Source organism: Eleutherodactylus coqui, chromosome 6 (genome assembly GCF_035609145.1).
Source record: "Eleutherodactylus coqui strain aEleCoq1 chromosome 6, aEleCoq1.hap1, whole genome shotgun sequence".
NCBI classification, from domain to species: Eukaryota; Metazoa; Chordata; class Amphibia; order Anura; family Eleutherodactylidae; genus Eleutherodactylus; species Eleutherodactylus coqui.
The window spans coordinates 58,139,105-58,160,273 of NC_089842.1; the positions used below are offsets into that span (position 1 = coordinate 58,139,105).

The 21,169-nt window shown below is 43.1% G+C and overlaps 1 protein-coding gene across 3 annotated transcripts in view; it reads left to right on the plus strand.

Annotated features, from left to right (window-relative positions):
• Positions 1-20,858, plus strand: part of KLHL17 (kelch like family member 17) — a 54,411-nt gene extending 33,553 nt beyond the window's left edge. For all 3 annotated transcript variants that reach the window (XM_066606888.1, XM_066606889.1, XM_066606890.1), the window contains 8 exons: positions 2,989-3,105; positions 4,484-4,697; positions 4,841-4,985; positions 7,350-7,517; positions 8,176-8,264; positions 11,330-11,403; positions 19,243-19,424; positions 20,132-20,858. In XM_066606888.1, coding sequence (XP_066462985.1) covers positions 2,989-3,105; positions 4,484-4,697; positions 4,841-4,985; positions 7,350-7,517; positions 8,176-8,264; positions 11,330-11,403; positions 19,243-19,424; positions 20,132-20,360 — 1,218 coding nt within the window. In that variant the 3' untranslated portion in view covers positions 20,361-20,858. The remainder of the gene's footprint in view (positions 1-2,988; positions 3,106-4,483; positions 4,698-4,840; positions 4,986-7,349; positions 7,518-8,175; positions 8,265-11,329; positions 11,404-19,242; positions 19,425-20,131) is intronic.
• Positions 20,859-21,169: the final 311 nt, after the last annotated feature.

Genomic DNA, 21,169 nt, shown 5'->3' on the forward strand with positions numbered 1-21,169 from the left:
GCGCTGCGAGGCTGCAGTGAACAAATCCAAATGAGTATGAAACCATTGAAAATCATTAGTTTCATAATCATCGCTGTTGCATCGCAGGAAAAAATATCGTTAGTGGGTAGGCACCCTTATGCATTGCTTTCTCACACATTGTAGTTCTGGGCAGAGGCGTAACTTGAAGCTCCTTGGCCCCGATGCAAAACCTTTAACACGGCCCCCTACTATAATGCTTTACTCATAGTACTGGGTTACCTATATGGAGAAGAGAGGCCTTATGGGCCCCCTAAGGCTCCTGGGCTGGGTGCAATCACATCCCCTGCACCCTCTATAGTTACGCCCCTGGTTTTGGGCTTGATACATACACAGCACCCCCTGTGTTGATACCACTTTGCAGTGGCAGCATTCTTTGCTGTGTTTTGACTTCTCTTTAGGTCATCAATAGCTGATTGGTGTAGGTCTGTTGTCCACTGAGCCAATGTCACAGTATGTGGAACAAGAAGCAGATAGCTCCATGCGTTATGCAGTGACCCAGCATGGTATTGCAGGCATAGCTCTTATTCACTTCAGTGAGAGTTGTGCCTGCAATACCATACTGGGCCACTGCATAATGCATGAAGCTATCTGCTTCCTGTTTCATGATTCATGACAGGTACCCAACTGGACAGCTCATTGGTGGGGGTCCTTAGCAGCAAATTCCTAAAGCCCCATTTACACACAAAAATGATTGCTCAAAATTCGCTCAAAAGGCAGTTTTGAGTGATAATTTTGCATAGCTACTAATGGGCACTAATGCCTATTGGTAGCTTATTAGCTTCATTGAAGCTCCCTTCGCTGTATGCAGATAACAGCGGGTGGTCTGTTATCTGCATACAGCTCCACTGTTCTCCCACAGGACTGCAGCTGAAAACAATGTTATCAGCGCTCCCGTGGATAATCACAGTGGGCAGTCCCTGCTATCAGCTGGCTGGCCGAACGATGGTTTTTATGATAAACTAAAAATCATCATTTGGTCAAAATGCTAACGATGGTAGCATTTACACGCAACGATTATCACTCAAAAGACATGGTTAGAATCAAGTTTGAGCGATAATCCTTGTGTGTACATGGGCCTTAACTATTGACCTAGCCTAGGGACGGTCATCAATTTTTTTTCTTTTTTAGAGTTTAATTTTAGAAATTATTTATATCTTTCTATTTTCTTGATAAGCAGACTTTTTATTAAATGGCATATAGGTAAATGCACTTGGATGTTAGAGACCTTTCTCTTTATTAAAAAAAAAAAGCTGTAAATCTCCTGCTAGAATTGCCATAAAAGGGAGATTGATGGATTTTACTAGAGCTTTAATGGCCTTCTACTGACACTCGGGTAGGAACATTCATATGGGGGCTCATTTTCTAAATCGTTGGCCCATGTGAAGCTGCCCACCATCAGCTGACAAACAAGCAAATGCTTATTCGTCTGCTTATTGAACCTCTTGAATAGCCGAAAAGATTTTGGTTCTTGCGGAATGTCTTCCCAACAACAATGATTCTCTATGGAGTATGAATAATTGCATTAACAATCATTTGTACGGCATAGTCTGAATCCCTCCATGTAAAAGGACCCTTAGGGATAACGTCATTGGTATTATGTCATCTCCTAGCAGTATGAAACATATCTTTGTCTCATTGGACATTTGATCACTATTTTCCCTAAAGGCCCAGTTGTATGGGCCAGTTATTCGCATGAACATTCGTTTCAGCTCGCCCAAATTTGCAAACGAGCAAACCCTTAAAAATGCTTGCGGATGGGCTGCATATCCCTATGTGTCAACGAGAAGATGCACAGCTGACCAATGATAGATGTATAGGGATGAACAATTGCAATAATGGTAATTTGTTCCTGTGGAACTAATCATCTTACAGGCGTGAACCGCCGTGAATGAGTGCTTAGGGTGCCTTCACACGTTCAATAAAATTGCGCGATGCGAGGGTGAGTGAAAACGCACAATTATGAAACCAATGATTTTCAATGATTTCATTCCAATTTGCGATCTTTTCACTCGTGCTATGGCATGGTTTTCATGCTGGCAACGGATCCTCACAAAAGTCTGATACTTCCTGCTCATTAGAGATCAGTAATCACCTTATTATCATCACAAGGCAAAAATTGAGAAATTGTCAACAGCACTGTGAAAGCTGTATTCAGCTGGACAGTTGTATGCACAGCCACCACAAAAAGGTCTGATCCAATAGACCTCAACCACAATGTAGATATAGAAGTAAAGATGCCAGCATCCGTGGTGCGAAATAAAAAGTGTTTTAATTCCTCCCAACACTAAAAACAACGTTTCGACTCTTTTCAAGTCATACTTGAAGAACACTCCAAAGAGTCGAAACGTTGTTTTTAGCGTTGGGAGGAATTAAAACACTTTTATTTTGCACCACGGATGCTGGCATCTTATTCTCATCACAGTCGGGAATACAATGAACGGAGATACCTCTCTTATAAACCTAGAACAATAAAAGAAAGCGGGATATCACCCCCTACGCAATCACAGAAAAGCACATATTACATTATTGTGAAATTGGCCTTAGAGCAGATCTCTAAACTAATGTTAACCGAGCTAACAATTTCTCACTCACTACCCTGTTGGTATGGGACAAGTATTGCTGAAAATTGCTTGTTTGAGCGATTTTTTTTGGCTGACCGTGTAAAGCCACCCCTACACAGTAACCTAAACTGTTGAGCCCCAGCCACGTGAGTGTTCCAGATCTGTATGGAGAGGTCTAATGTGTGCATTGGGCTAACTGTTGGAATCTCCCCTGCCATTACCCATACCCTTTATCCAATTACCATAAGGGTCAGCTTCTGTTTTACCTGTTAACTGTCAAGAGCACTAAAAATAAAACTTCTGTCTTTTTTTACAGAATGAGCAAATAAATGGAATGTCTATTCATAACCTGCATGGCCCTCCTCTTATAACCTCCTTATTTATGCAGTATGTTTGTGGTTCTCAGGTGCTGGACCTTATTTCCAGCGACAGTCTGAATGTCCCTTCTGAAGAGGAGGTGTACCGAGCTGTCTTGAACTGGGTCAAGCATGATGTGGATGGCAGGAGACAGCACGTTCCCCGGGTGAGGAACATGGATATGTGTGAGCTGATAAATATGCCTGTGGCATTGGATGTGCTGCCTAATGACAGCTGTGAAATTTGCTACTGTTCTGCCTAATGTATACATTAATATATTGATGGAAAACATGACTACCCCAACAGCTAATGACACATAACATTAGCACACGGCTAGGACTCCATGCTGGTAGCTAAAAAAAATGCCACAGATGTAGATAATTGTGTTGCAGCAATGGCAGGACAATTCCTCATTGATAAATTTACATCATATGTTACTTGCATTGGGCCAACATGTTGCATTGGCTAGGGGTCATAAAGGAATGTAATGTGGGGCTGCAACTATGTTTCATCCATATGTGTGAAAAAAGTCACATGTAGCCTGAGGGTAGCTTATGTCCCATTCTTGTCCTACCCTTGCAAGAAAGAAAACAAAAAACGCTTGGTTATTGACAAGTCTTTTCTTCTTGAGAAAGATTTGTTTGCATTGAGGCATGGTTCACATACCCAGCCTTTCCTAAGGAGAACAGATTTGTCAGTTACTAGGCTCTGTGTGCTTTTATTTAATAGGCAAAGCACCAGTGAAACCTGCACTTCCAATATTGTCTCAGTCATTGAAGGACCTTTTGCCAGTTAGCTCTTGGAGAAGGCAACACAGAGGTTCACTTACTTTTTCTCCCTACACTGTGAATGTTTAGTCACTATTCTCAATAAAAGACATGAACGGCACAACAGTGTGTTATTAGTTAAATGTTGTTTGTCTGTAATTGTGACTTAGGCCTCATGTCCACGGGCACGCATGGATTTTGAGTGTGGAATCCAACAACGGATTGCACTCGGCCCGCAGACATGAGGCATAAAATTACATCTTACTCACCAGTTCGAATGCTGCGAAGCTTTCCTCCGTCGCGGCTGGATCTTCTTTCTTTTGCCTGGCGAATGCGCTCGGCATGCCAGCAACGTGCTGCGTGCACGCACTGTGCTTCCCTTTTTTTCTTTTTGAATCTCCTGCTCTCCCCCGGATCCGTGGCAGGTCACAGTGACCGCTGCGGGTGTGCCACGGTGGGGACGGCTTCCATTGACTTACCATGCAGATGCTAGTGCATCCCTATAGGCGGCAAGAGGTGCGGATCTCCCACACAGGAGACGCGCGGATTTATAATTAAAATCCGCCCGTGAACACTGTGCCTTTAGAGAACAATCTGACCCGTGTGCATTAGTAATCAATGTAGCAATTTGGTAATTCCAAAGGGTTCACTTATTTTTTTTCTTGCAACTGTACTGTAATGAAAATACAATAGCTCTGTGCTCTCCGCACTATAACACAGGTTTCCCTATGCATAGGTTATAATTCTGACCCTCAGTTGACTCCCTATTTCCCGTAGTTAATGAAGTGTGTGCGGCTCCCCTTGCTGAGCCGGGATTTCCTGATGAGCAGTGTAGATACGGAGCTTCTTGTACGTCATCATTCGGAGTGTAAAGACCTTTTGATTGAGGCGCTCAAGTACCACCTGATGCCAGAACAGCGAGGGGTCCTTGGCAACAGTCGAACCCGACCAAGACGCTGTGAGGGAGCCAGCACTGTGCTGTTTGCAGTGGGTGAGGGAAATAAACTGCTTTTTTACTATATACTAAAGTAATTCTGCTATACTTTTACAGATTTGTGTCGATCTGGACTGTTTGTACCGAATGACCAGTACATTATTAGCTTTTACATTATTGGCTTTGTTTTCTGATTGCAGGTGGTGGCAGCCTCTTTGCTATACATGGTGACTGTGAAGCATATGATACCCGTACTGACCGGTGGCACATGGTAGCTTCTATGTCTACAAGACGAGCCCGAGTGGGTGTAGCAGCTATTGGAAATAAACTTTATGCAGTGGGTGGGTAAGTATACATAGGAATGCACTGAGCATTGAAGTGAATACATCCACAAATGGAAAGGGCCGTTCAAGATATTAACTGTAAACCTGGCGTTAGATGGCTGATGGCCGACCAATATTTCTCCCTCTCCTCTATACACGTGTAATGCAGCTCAGCCAAGTAGTTGTGTTCTGAAGGGGAAAAGGGGAATAAGCCGCTGCGAGAAAACTCTGGCAAATGGCTTATCTACCCTGAGAACAAAACGGTCAACTATGTTGAAATCCAACAGTGTGCTCCTTTCTAGTGCCATTTGTCATCGGGAAAAGGTAGTGACACCCCAAAAACACTGGGTGGTCAACCGATCCTGCTGAAATCTCGGCAAAATATAACACAGATGGATGAATAGTAAGAAACACATATTGGTTGTGGATTTTGGTGCAGATCTGCAGCAGGAAGAGTGAAATCTGTGACAAAGTCTGCAGCAAATCTGCAACATGTGAACAAATCCTTTAGGCTGGGTTCAAACTAGGCGGATTCCGGGCGGAGATCTCGCGGTTTGGCCGCAGCGAAAAAACCATGAGATTTCCGCAGAGAATCCGCTGCTTCAAAACCCGCAGGCACTTAGGAATTCCTGCGGCAAATCCGCCCAGTGATGCCGTTACTGCCGACTAGGAAGTTGACTCCCTCCGGGGAGCTTTTGATGACGTATCCTGTGGAAAGGTCATACATTTTGTAATAGCTTGAAAAACCCTTTAAATATACTTTGGGGTATGAGCACAGAAACCACAGCGAATCCATAGCTGCAAAAACTGCACCAAATTGTGTAGATTTTGTCCAGGATTTCATTGCAGAAATGCTCTGTATTGGCTGCAGATTTCACCCTTTTGCTTTGCAGGAGGTGAAATGCACAACATAAATTGATCTGCAGCAGATATAACATTTGCACTTTGGTCACTTCCAGATTTTTTCACAGTTTGTGGATGAGATTTGTTTATTTCTCACCCACTTTGCTGCTGCTGTAAATGCTGCAAATTTTCTGTGCAATCTGCAGTGTTTATGCCTTGTGTGGCCGTAACGTTTAGGATATGTTCAGACACTCTGGATTTTCAGAGTGACGTCTGCACTGAAGAGCAGTACGATGTAAGTGAAAGGGATGTATGGATTTGCCGACTGTAATGCCAGTTCGCTTTAAAAAACATTTAAATGGTGGTAATTTTCCTTTTCGGATACCATTCCCCCCCCCCCATGTAGCAGAGCTGTCTGTGTCATGTGCTGTGTGTGAATCAGGATGGATGTAGTAGAGCTGTGTGTGTGTGTGTGTGTGTAATGTCTGGGAATCCGGATGTAGTAGAGCTGTGTGTGTAATGTGCTATGTGTGTGGTGTGTTGGGTCAGGATGGATGTAGTAGAGCTGTGTGTGTAATGCGCTGTGTGTGCAGTGTGTGGGAATCAAGATGGATGTAGTAGAGCTGTGTGTGTGAGGATCATAATTGATGTATTATGTAGCACAGCTACGTGTGTGTGTGTGTGTCAGGATATAGTAGTGCTGTGTGTGTAATGTGTGGGGTCAGGATAGATGTAGTAGTGCTGTGTGTAATGTGCTCTGTGTGTAATGTATGGGAATCAGGATGCATGTAGTAGAGCTGTGTGCGTGCGGATCATAATGAATGTACCATGTAGCAGAGCTGTGTGGGGATCATAATGCTTGTACCATGTATCATAGCTGTGTGGGAATCAAGATGGATGTAGTAGAGCTGTGTATGTGATGTGTGGGAATCATAATGCATGTACCATGTACCACAGCTGTGTGGCGCATTGCACCACCACAAACACTGGTACTGTAATTTCCTATTAATTACTAGTGTATATATTTGATATCTCCAAGTTCAGGGTTTAGGAATAATATTTATAGTACAAAACATCGGTATTTCAAATACACAAAATACTCGGGGAAAACCAACGTGGAGGTCCCTTTGCGTGTTGTCACACTGGTTTACTTTTGTAAGCACTGGTGAAATTTTTCAGAAACCTCCTCTGGCTTCATTTTTATTGTTAGCACATTTAATTTAAAATATTTCCTGGTAAGTAACTTTCCAATAAAGTTTGTTGTACATGACGGGCAATGGAAAATTAGCCCGACTCCACACTCTTATGAATACTGTCTAAAAGAAATTTTTTGTTGCCACTAGCAACCAATCATAGTGCAGCTTTTATTTTCCTCAAGAGTATAAGAAATGAAATCTGTGCTGTGATTGGTTGCTATGGGCAACAAAGACAGATTTTCTTTTAGACAACTTTCAAAGAGTGTGGTGCTGGGATACTTTTCCATGGCCCTGTAGATGCTATGGTGATGATAATAATATAATGTGTTGGATTTTTCTCATTACAGGTATGATGGAACGTCTGATCTTGCCACAGTAGAGTCATATGACCCGGTGACAAACACTTGGCTGCCGGAGGTCTCCATGGGTACCCGGCGCAGTTGTCTTGGTGTGGCAGTACTTCATGGACTGTTGTATGCTGCAGGTGGATATGATGGTGCTTCCTGCTTAAACAGGTGCAGTATTAATCTGGGGTTCCCCATCCTATATGAATGTGGGGGAATCTCAGTGGTCAGACCCAAATGACTTTTATTACCTATCCAGTGGATAGTTGATAAATGTTATCTGCTGAATTACCCTCTAAGGTAGTGTAGAAGGGCAGTACACAGGATGTCCTGCAGAGGGCTACAGACAGGCATCCTAGAACCTAACCTAGGGTGAACATCTGTGAGTATGGCAGAAACAAAAAATTAAAAGTATCAGTTCCTGCCCTATGCAGGGGAATTACTGGCTGCCAGCCAGAGTGAGAGGATGTAGGAGTAGCCATCAGGACTGTGAACCTGAGGTCCAGCACCGACCAGTTTTGGGGAACAGTCACGCCAGTCTGATAGAGGAAGATCTACCTCGCTTCTCGCTGCACCCCGAATCTTTTCGGACGCGTAGGCAGTTACTCGAAAAAAGCAATGCTCGCTCGAGTAATTGCCGTAACTGAGCATGCTTGCTCATCTCTATTTGCAGCATCTTTCAGAGATTTTCACATATGTTGAAATGATTGTTAGACATGATCCTGAAGTCTCTACACACGGACTGATTTGGGATATTCGCACTGATATATGGCTATTCTTCCATGATTGCTTTATATGTTGCATATCTAATGTCATGCTATCATTGCAGTGCGGAGCGTTATGACCCGCTCACAGGAACATGGACGTCCATAGCTGCTATGAGCACCAGGCGTAGATATGTCCGTGTGGCCACACTAGGTGAGTCTTTTCTGCCTATAAAACTTTAATATCCCCTTTACCAGAAACAACATTTCGTGCAGATTCCCCATTATGCAGTACTGGTCTTTAAAGGAACACTAAAACTAGAAACTAAAGGGGTCTTGGAAGATTAAAAAACAGGGCTGCTTCTTCTGTAAATGCCATCAACCTCACCCATGGAGACTGGATGTGGCATTGCAGCTCACTTGAATGGCGCTGACCTGCAGTACTAGACACAGCCTGTGGACAAATGTGGCGCTGTTTCTGAATGAAAGTAGACCCTTTTTTTTAAATCTATGACAACCTTATCATTTGTTTGTATGTCAATTTGTGGTCTGGTATTTTTCTAGCACTTTTTTTTTCTCAAAAAAATCTATTGAGTCTCGTGTGGCACAGAGTGTAAACTCTCGCTCACGACCTGAAGGTTGCAGATTCAATCCCCGTTTGGTTCGGGTAGCCAGCGCAAGGTTGACTCTGCCTTCCATCCTTTCGAGGTCGGTAAAATGAGTGCCCAGCTTGGTGGGGGGTAATAAATAAAAATTACCTGAAAGTGCTGCGGAATATATATTGGCGCTATACAAGATTTATGGATAGATGTTAGCTTAAAGCCAGTATCACAATATAAAATGCACTACAAGCTGCATTTTTTGTGGCATTTTTCTTCACTCTTGGTGCATTTATGGGTCAGTGGTGGTTTTTCCAAACCCAGCAGGCTCCAGGTGGGGCTATTTTCATGTGTTTTCCCAATAGGCTTCTCCATAGTGTTGGAAAAATTCATGTAAAGTAAAAATCATGTTGTAAAAAAAAGTAGGAAAATCATGCCAACTTTTGCAAGACAGAAAAAGACACAAAAAACTGTGATTTAGGCCAAATGCCCACGGACGGATTTGTACCACGGTTCCCATGACGTAAATCCATGGCGGAATTTCATAGCAATTAGGTTCTATTGAATAGCTAATACCTTTTCTGCCAGCCAATGCCGACATGCGGAAATTTTACCTCGGATTTACGTGAGCGGTTAAAAAATGCGGCATGTTCTATTTTCTGTGGATTTACGCCACAGGTGGTCTCCATTAATATAGTATTAATGGAGACCGCGGAAAAACGTGCATTTTCCGCCATCAGCAGCGGGCATGTTTTGTTTACCACCACGGTATTCCCGTGGCGTAAATCTGCGGGAGTATCCCACAATGGTTGTGGGCATGAGGCCTTAAGTCTAAGTGACCTAAGTCAGGTGTTTCTACGGGTACTGAAGTACAATTATAAGCATTTATTAAGTTTTTAAGCCTTTATTGACAAATACATCGTTTGGGCAAAGACTCAATATTTACGATGTTGGCCCTTGTTTTCCAAGACTTCTGCAATTCGCCCCAGCCTGCTGGATATCCTCTTCTGTAAGTAAAAATGCTTTCAAAAATAGACGTGTTGCTAGTTTTATTTTTGTCAATCAACAAAATGCAAAGTGATTGAACAAAAGAGAAATCTAAATCAAATCCGTATTTGGCGTGACCACACCGTTGCCTTCAAAAGTGTATCAATTCTAGGTACACTTGCACACGGCTTTTGAAGAAACTCGGCAGGGAGGTTCTTCCAGACACCTTTGAGAACTAACCACATTCATGTAAAACCCAAACAGACTCCATGGGGCCATATCATCATTTCCAGGGCTCCTTGTTCACTTTTGGTCAGGCTTCTCAGGGTGTACAAGGGTCCCCACTGGTTTCTGCCAGCTTCGTTCTAAACTGATGGCACCGCTGGACATCTGATCTCGAATAGAAGCCTGATGTGTCTACGGTCTCAATTGTTGCCCACTTCATTGTGCTTCTTCAAAAGATATTGACCAGCACATCTTGAAACCCCAGTCTGCTTTGAAATCTTTGCCGATGCTGATGCGGAATAACTACCTTGTGTCTTGTTGCTGGGCTCAGTCTTGCCATGATGTATGATCTGTGACATGAAACTGTCTTCCACAACCTCACCTTTGCAGCACAGTTTGGCTGTCATCCAGTTTTAAGCCTCCTACACAGCTCTTTCAGTTTCAGTTAATGACTGTATTTCAACCTACATAAGAAAATGATGATGATTATCACCTGTGTTGTGTAATTGGTTAATCATACACCTGAGTATAATCGTATAGAATTCCTGAATTTGACAGTATACCTGGAAGAATCGATGCAGTTTTGAAGGCGAAGGCCGGTCACACCAAATACTGATTTGATTTAGATTTCTTTTATTCATTCACTTTGCATTTTCTTATTAACGCTTCTATTTTTAAAAACATTCTTACTTTGCAGTATTTTCCCACACCTGCCTAAAACTTGTGCACTGTAACAGTACTGTAGATGTATGTACAGTGTATCCGGGTTGTATACTCCACCATGGATTTGCATTAGCAGTACAGCAAACTTGATGGAATTTACGGAAATCTCATCAACATGCTGCACAAAACAATCTGCAGTGTACAGCGGATTTTAGCGGACTTGTCTAGCGGATTTTATATACAAAAATAAATTTTAGTAGATTTTGCTGTGAATTTTCTAAAACCTCTGCTGCTAAATGCCCAGATAGGAGCATTTTGTAAAATAAAGCTATAAAAATATACATTACACTCCCCTTTTGCATCCTCTCCCCTCAACTCTGAAGCATCTTATCTGCCCCCCCCCCCCCCCCACTGGTCTCTGCATCCTGGCCTGCAGTGATAAGGTTTCATATAGGCATGTAACTGCTCTTGCCAGATCGCTGGCTACACTAGTCACCTTGGCCAACACATCATTGCTGGAGGCCAGGAGAGACCAGAGGGGGAACCAACAAAATACTTGGGAAAAGATGAAGACTGTGAGTTACCTTTTTTTTTTTTTGGTCCTGATCCACGGCAGAAAATCCACAGACAAATCTGCTCCAAAATGGTAAGGCTTTGCTGCCACACAATTACCTGTTCAAAAAAAACAAAAACAAATGTATTTTCCACAGCAAATCTGCTCCATGTGAACATATCCTAATATCCGAGGTGGCGATAATATTTTTAGGTTTTTTTTTAAACTCTAATATTTCTTTAACATCTCTAGACGGTAATCTCTATGCAGTTGGAGGATATGACAGTTCTTCTCACTTAGCCACAGTAGAAAAATATGAACCTCAGGTAAGTTCACAATCATTAATATAATACTACTAGTGATTATTAGGAAATTATAGTACCAGTGTTTCTGGTGGTGCATTGCGCCACACAGCTGTGCTACATGGTACATCCATTATGATCCGCACACATCACATATACCGCTCTACTACATCCATCCTGATTCCCACACATTACACACACAGCTCTACTACATCCATCCTGACCCCACACATTACACACACAGCTCTACTACATCCACCATGATTCCTGCACATTACACACACAGCACATTACACACACAGCTCTACTACATATATCCTGACCCCACACATTACACACACAGCTCTACTACATCCATCCTGACCCTACACATCACACACACAGCTCTACTACATCCATCCTGATTCCCTCACATTACACACACAGCTCTAGTACATGCATCCTGAATACATACAGCACATTACACACACAGGTTTACTACATCCATCCGGATTCCCACACATTACACATACAGCACATTACACACACAGCTCTACTACGTCCATCCTAACCTTCACATTACACACACAGCTCTACTGCATCCATCCTGACCGTACACATTACACACACAGCTCTACTCCATCCATCCTGATTTCCACACGTTACACACACAGCTCTACTACGTCCATCCTGATTTCCACACGTTACACACACAGCTCTACTACATCCATCCTGATTCCCACACGTTACACACACAGCTCCACTACATCCATCCTGATTCCCACATGTTACACATACAGCTCTACTACATCCATCCTGACCCTACACATTACACACACAGCTCCACTGCATCCATCCTGATTCCTACACATTACACACACAGCTCTACTCCATCCATCCTGATTCCCACGTTACACACACAGCTGTACTACATCCATCCTGACCCTACACGTTACACACTCAGCTCTACTACATCCATCCTGACCCTACACGTTACACACTCAGCTCTACTACATCCATCCTGACCCTACACGTTACACATTCAGCTCTACTACATCCATCCTGACCCTACACATCACAGACACAGCTCTACTACATCCATCCTGATTCCCTCACAGTACACACACAGCTCTGCTACATGCATCCTGAATACATACAGCACATTACACACAGGTTTACTACATCCATCCTGATTCCCACACATTACACATACAGCACATTACACACACAGCTCGACTACATCCATCCTGACCCTACACATTACACACACAGCTCTACTCCATCCATCCTGATTTCCACACATTACACACACAGCTCTATGACATCCACCCTGACCCTACACATTACACACACAGCTCTATGACATCCATCCTGACCCTACACATTACACACACAGCTCTACTCCATCCATCCTGATTCTTACACGTTACACACACAGCTCCACTACATCCAACCTGATTCCCACATGTTACACATACAGCTCTACTACATCCATCCTGACCCTACACATTACACACACAGCTCCACTGCATCCATCCTGATTCCTACACATTACACACACAGCTGTACTGCATCCATCCTGATTCCTACACATTACACACAGAGCTCTACTACATCCATCCTGACCCTACACGTTACACACTCAGCTCTACTACATCCATCCTGACCCTACACGTTACACACACAGCTCTACTACATCCATCCTGATTCCTACACATTACACACACAGCTCTACACACACAGCTCTACGCCATCCATCCTGATTCCTACACGTTACACACACAGCTCTACTACATCCATCCTGACGCTACACATTACAGACACAGCTCTACTCCATCTATCCTGATTCCCACACGTTACACACACAGCTCCACTACATCCATCCTGATTCGCACGTTACACATACAGCTCTACTACATCCATCCTGACCCTTCACATTACACACACAGCTCCAATGCATCCATCCTGATTCCTACACATTACACACACAGCTCTACTGCATCCATCCTGATTCCTACACATTACACACACAGCTCTACTACATCCATCCTGACCCTACACGTTACACACTCAGCTCTACTACATCCATCCTGACCCTTCACATTACACACACAGCTCCACTGCATCCATCCTGATTCCTACACATGACACACACAGCTCTACTCCATCCATCCTGATTTCCACACGATACACACACAGCTCCACTACATCCATCCGGATTCCCACGTTACACAAACAGCTCTACTATATCCATCCTGACCCTACACGTTACACACTCAGCTCTACTCCATCCATCCTGACCCTACACGTTACACACTCAGCTCTACTACATCCATCCTGACCCTACACGTTACACACACAGCTCTACTACATCCATCCTGACCCTACACGTTACACACACAGCTCTACTACTTCCATCCTGACCCTACACGTTACACACACAGCTCTACTACATCCATCCTGACCCCACACGTTACACACACAGCTCTACTACATCCATCCTGACCCTACACGTTACACACACAGCTCTACTACATCCATCCTGACCCTACACGTTACACACACAGCTCTACTACATCCATCCTGATTCTTACACGTTACACACACAGCTTTACTACATCCATCCTGATTCCTACACGTTACACACACAGCTCTGCTACATCCATCCTGATTCCCACATGTTACACACACAGCTCTGCTACATCCATCCTGATTCCCACATGTTACACACACAGCTCTGCTACATCCATCCTGATTCCCACATGTTACACACACAGCTCTGCTACATCCATCCTGATTCCCACATGTTACACACACAGCTCTACTACATCCATCCTGATTCCCACACGTTACACACACACCTCTACTACATCCATCCTGATTCCCACACGTTACACACACACCTCTACTACATCCATCCTGATTCCCACACGTTACACACACACCTCTACTACATCCATCCTGATTCCCACACGTTACACACACAGCTCTAATACATCCATCCTGATTCCCACACGTTACACACACAGCTCTAATACATCCATCCTGATTCCCACGCATTACACACACAGCACATTACACACACCGCTCTACTACATGCATCCTGATTCCCACATATTACACACACAGCTCTACTACATGCATCCTGATTCTCACACACAGTTGTGGTAAATTCATGCTGATTTCCAGACATCACCAGCTCAGCAGACTCCACGATACAGTGCTCAGCCCCTGGTCACGTGATCCCTGACTGCACCAACATAGGTGATCCCATGACTGTGATGTCATCACAGGTCCTGGTAGCTGCCGTTGACTTATCCAGTATACAGTACTTTCTACCAAACTGCAGAACGGCTCCTGTCACAGCAGTGACGTCACCTCAGGTCCTTCAGGCCGCCGGAGCTCTGGTGGCGGTAGGTTGCTATGTTCTGTCAAGACCGCTGAGTTGTGTCTGAGATAATAACGGCTTAGTTGTATTTTCATTTTGCTCTTTTTGTTCTCCCCTTCCAAGAGCCCTAACTGTGTTGTTCTTCTGTCAGTCAGGCTCTGTGTTTTATATATGTTGTAGGACCTGTGATGACGTCACCAGGGGGCAGAGCTTGAGAAGCGACCACCCACACACAAACATACATACTCACAGACACGTATTGGCACCCCTGTGTAATGCACCTGATCTAATTCTCTACCTTTCCAGTGTCGTACAAACATAAAATTTGGCACAACCATTCTTTAGGTCCTAAATAAGAAAAGTAAAGTGCTCACAACTTGATAATTTAATGCTAATTGCAAAAGTGAATGTACCGCTATGTAAGGGTAACTTCCCGAAGCCATACAAGCGGGAAATTTGGCATGAACATTCTTTAGGTCCTAAGTGAGGAGAGCGAGATGAGTGGCACATTCTGCAAAGGGACATCGGTTCATGCAGCCTGAGGAGAATCTAACGCTCCTCTATGTATATACAAATTTTATTCCTTGGTTCCTCTAAAGTAACCACAACTTCAAAAAAAATTTCCATGTGAATAACACGTAAATACCTGTACCAAATTAACTCGTGCAAAGCCGGGTATATCAGCTTTTCAGTGTTCATTATACAAGGAGGAGAGGGGCTACTATTTGATGATTGGGACAGTATATTATGACCATTGCTGGTATTCCTTGCAGTTCAGGATGTGGCCAGTAGAAGGTAGTCTCTTCTCCTTTAAATGTTCTCAGGTAGTGCCCCTTATAGATGCTTCACACTGTTATTTTACCAGAGCTGTCCACCAAATTGCGTTGTTTGAAAGGCAGTATGCTATTACAAAATAGGCTTTGCTTACATCACATAAAAGTCTTCTGTCAGGGGAGTTAACTGGATGGAAGGTTCATGATCATGCTTAGAACTTTGGAGTATACAGTATATCAATTCATATTCGCAAGTTTCATTATCATATCCTCAAGTTGTTTGTAAAAATAGAATGAAGGGAAATCAGCCCAAGCAAAATCCAGCTCAGAATAACCCTGGAGTTTTCATGTTGCCAATGAAGAGAATATACAACAAATCCAGCATAGAAAAATCTGCTAAAACGTATTAATAATCGAAAACATTCAAAACAAACATGTAGAATATGTGCCCCTGGGTTACTAAATATGTATGGCTTTCGGATGCGCTCCTTATTCATTGTGTGCAGCAGATTGGTATCCCAGGGGCAGGTATTCTGTATGTTCAATTTTAATCTTTTCAATTATCAATAAATATGAAGATCTCTCAGCAAAGTTCCTGTCCTAAAATTGAAAAAAAAAGAAAGTATGTATGTAATTAATTATGTATCTATGTATGATAGATAGATAGAGACAGACGACATGGAGGGTTAATGAGTTTTACTTCTCGGTTAGTTTTTTCAACGTAAGTATACCATAACAGAAACGACTGGGTCTCCAGAAAAATTATAAAGTCCATCAATTTTATCCTCCACCAGTCCACAGGAGGAGAAATTAAAGCCACAGCTGAGTTAAACAGCAATAAGTCCATTTATATCCACAGACCTGTAGTTGTCTGGAAGTGCAGCTTGTCTTTATGTTGTAGCGTCTCCAGACTCCAGTCCTTGGGCTGGAGTTCCCCAAGTGTCCTGCCGGGACAACGTAGGTCTCCGTTTAGTCACAGTGTCTCTCTCCCTTACAACGGAAGTCTGGTTCTCCCAGACACCCCCCGCCCCTTTCACTTCCACCTGTTTCTTTACATAGCTTGCTTGTTCAGGTGGAAGATCTGGCCTGGAAAAATATTGGACCGATCTACATCATAGAAGCTAATAACCTCTGTGACATATATCTTCCATTCCATTCCAGACCACATCTCTCACCCTGTTAAAGTGTATATGTATATATTGTATGTATGTATGTATGTATGTATGTGTGTATATATATATATGTATATATGTGTGTGTGTATGTATATATATATATATATATATATATAAAAAATAAAATGTGTATGAATTAGAGATGAGCGAGCGTACTCGGATAAGCGGTACTCGCTCGAGTAATTGGCTTTATCTGAGTATCGCTGTGCTCGGGGCTAAAGATTCGGGTGCCGCTGCGGCTGACAGGTGAGTCGCAGGGGAGAGCGGGCGGGAGAGAAGGAGAGAAAGATCTTACCTCCGTTCCTCCCTGCTCTCCCCTGCAGCTCCCCGCTCCGTGCCGACACCCGAATCTTTAGCCCCGAGCACAGCGGTACTCGGATAAAGCCAATTACTCGAGCGAGTACCGCTTATCCGAGTACGCTCGCTCATCTCTAGTATGAATGTTTCAATGGTATATAAAAGTGGAGACTTGCCAACATAACATCCAAGTGTTGCTTTTTCAACACTTCATAGGGGTAATTTGGAGTTGGTCCTTGTATTTGCCTGCACTCTTCTGGGATGGCTGCCTTCTTCTTGGTTTGGGAGTATGGCTTCAGAGTTTTACACCCATTTGTCATCTGTCCAGACCAAGTGGTTGGCTTATCTGACTTGCAGATAACTAGTGTCATTCATCATTCAAGTGAGGCATTTTCATTGCTCCAGAATCCAGTGGTTGTTTGCCTTCCACCACTGCTTCCAACACTTGGCGTTGTCCATGATGATCTCAGGGTTTTGGGCACCATTTCCTCTGATAGTGCTTCTAAAAGCATTTGCAAACTAGAGGTTAGTGGTGTTATTAAGAGATGGGGATTTTTATGGGCCATGTACTTTAGTACTTGTCCCATCTGGTGACCTTGTATGCTCTACCCCTATACTTCTGAGCTTACATTATGCTTTGCTTCCAATTCAACAATATCATCGTTACTTTCTGCCATTCAGTGCAAGTTCTGTCTCAGCCTTCTGTCTTCTATGCAGAAACCTGCATAGGGATGGAACCATAGGACTGCATATGTAAGACTGAGACCTCGATTTTTAAATAGGCTATATCCTTAGATGGTTAAAGAAAGGAAGAACTGAATTGCCTGTGGCTGAGCATTTCGGTAGCCAAGGACCTAACCTAGAACATGGGAAGGTTATTATATTAAAAGGCAACGTCAAATCTCAACATCACGGAAGGATTTGGGAGTACAAACATATGACCATCTGTAAAACTCTCAACACAGGCCTAAATATATTGGACAGGTTTATGACAGGGTGGACTATGAGATAAATCTGTTGCAGAGATTCTACACAGGCCTGTTAACCCCTAACATCAGTTTAGAGACCATAAAACATTCAGATCCTTATTAGTGGATGAATAAGTATTTACTCCTCGGCTCATCCTGTTCTCCTATTGTTTTTAGTGTCTGTGCCCTTTTATGTGTATATATGATGTTTCAGATCTATCTCACTAAAGCCTGATGAAGAGTCCTAAGTAGATTCAAAAGCTTATTGTAACATCACCTTTTTTTTTTTTTTTCGTTAGCCATTAAAAGGTATCATATCTACAAGAGGACTTTATTTGTGTGATTTTTGCTCAGTAAGAGAAACCTAGACAGACGCTTCCAGGGTCCCGTCGTAGACGCTTCCGGGGTCCCGTCGTAGACGCTTACGGGGTCCCATCATGCTGTTTCGCACAAGAATGTATGCATTCTGTCATAAAGTTTTTCTGTTTGCATACATTGAATACTTTATTAATTGGAAGGGCTAATTATTTCCCATGAGTATGCCAAACCAATTTATAGACATGTGTCAGGTGTTAGGCTATTTCTACCTCTTAATATTTAAGGGCCAATGCCCACAGACGGATTTCCGTCGTGTGAAACCCGAGGCATTTCACCACAGCTATTAGGTTCTATTGAACCTAATAGCTCAATGTACACGCTGTGGAATTCCACTGCGGAACTCCGCAGCGTGAAATTACCAGCGGCATGTCCTATTTGCCATGGGAATACACATGGTAGGCTTCCATTGTAGTCAATGAAAGCCGCCCGTTGCGCTATACTTCCGCTGTAGCATTTTTTGTAATATGTTTATTCAAAATGTTCACAATTTAACAGTGATATATGGAAAGAACGTAGAGGAATGTGGCAATAGGAGAACTGAAATGTTACATGGCACTTGTGCAAATGGGTGGTCATGTGATGGCACTAAAGGTGCTTTTACATGGGCTAATAATTAGTGGATTCCCACGTAACAGCACAGCAGCGAACATCACTGGGACGAGTGTTGGGCATCCATTGTCGGAGAGCTTGCCCCGTTAAGGACCATTAGTCTGTAATGGACTTATCCACATGTGGCTGTCCCTGGTATTGCAGCTTAACCACACAGCCCTGTTTTTACGTGAATTGTGTTCTTAAGGATGTCTCTCTACTAGCTACTGCAATCATAAGGATTGTATCAGTATGATCTCCCAGTGTTCTGTATTATCTCCTGTACAGTGACCTACTGAGACATATTTCTTTTGACAGATAAACACATGGACTCCAATTGCCAACATGTTGAGCCGCCGTAGCAGTGCTGGAGTGGCCGTTCTAGAGGGAATGTTGTATGTCGCTGGTGGAAACGATGGCACAAGCTGTCTAAATTCTGTGGAGAGATATAACCCAAAAGTGAACACCTGGGAGAGTGTGGCCCCAATGAACATTAGGAGGTAATATAGAATAGGGATGGCAGCTCATCACTGGACCATAACTTCTGCACCCATAATTACTCACATGAAATGCAGGAAAAACACTGATTATAATTTAATTGGTATCTAATGGAAGTTGCCCTCCAACAGAATCCATCTCCTCTGTTTCTATCACATCAAAGGTAGAACCTCACAAACACTCTTTATGTACATAGAGGTTGTCTACCATCAGATAAGCTCCAGCAGGGAGATTGGTGCTAGCACTGGGGTGGGGGACTTTCTATAGCCCCCTGCTGTGTAGCCTCAGGGGTCTTTTTAATGAGGAATAATCAATTTCCAGTGATGAACACTTTGCACAGCAGCTGTTTTTAGGTAACAGACATGTGAATACTTAGGAGCTAACATATATGTTCTTAACCTCAGTTGTAGTAGCCCATGATATACTGCATATTGACTAATATAGTTAGGTATATGGGGACTCTCCAATTATCTTTTTCCATCTCTCATATTGCAGGATCTAAAAGTTGTCTGTTCAGTAGAACCCTACTAGGTTGTTTTAATGCACAACTGATGGACTTACTAAGCCTATCAATTTCCTGTTGTTTAGTGATTGAATCATATACTTGATAAATAAAGCAAAACTTTGAAGGAAAGTTTATAGCCATCTCCCAGAAGCGATAGTTATGTTCTTTTAGGTCAATGTCTGATCTCTCTTGTCTGTTTTACAGAAGTACTCATGATCTCGTGGCAATGGACGGGTGGCTTTATGCCGTAGGAGGCAACGATGGAAGTTCAAGCCTAAATTCCATTGAGAAGTACAACCCACGTACCAATAAGTGGGTAGCAGCGTCCTGTATGTTCACCCGAAGAAGCAGCGTAGGGGTAGCAGTTTTAGAACTCCTCAATTTTCCTCCACCCTCGTCCCCCACTCTCTCTGTCTCCTCGACCAGCCTCTGACAAAGAATCAGGTCCTTCACATCAAGGAGAAGCCCCCACGGTATGATGTAGACAAAATGGATCCATTGGAAAAGAACACTGGATTCTCAGTTCTGATGAGCTTCTTCTTGGAACGTGCCATTTGTCCATGTAACCTCTTCACTGCTGGAAAGGCCTGCATCCCACTGCAAAGATACCTCTTTGCCATTTAGAGACATGACTTTACCTAAGACCAATCTGACATCAGGGTTAATGGATTTCCCTGGAAGTGGTCTGAAAATTACATTTCATTACTCAGTAGCATAAGGCATCAGGGAAGATGGCGATCTTTGCTCTCTTATTTGCACTGTGCGGGTCCCTCAAGCAGGAAAGGAGTTTCATCCATCGCTCTGCTCTTTCACAAGGAATTGCAATGAAAAACAGAAGTCTTCTGCCTTTGAGGCAATCAATGACTTTGGGACCATCTGTCATAAAATGTCCCTCTTACTATAAAAATATAATAAAGGATCTTTGGATGTAGTTGGGGAATGAATATTTGGTTATATCCTCTGTAGACTGATGCACTGCACCACAGAAATCCTGAAAATAGGCACTACATGTACATAAGGTCCCCCTCATGTTGCACTGTTTACTCAGAAGGGTATCGGCCTTGGCACTGATGCAGGATTAGGAGTGGTATTACGATGCAGAGTCAACAAACCCTGGTTTACATGGTCTGAATAGGCTTCTGCTGAAAATATAAGAAACTTTTAAAGGCCTCATATTTAAGGGAGCTTCCATTCCATAACGTCTTTCCATTTACCTCACAACATTGGCAAAATTATGCAAAG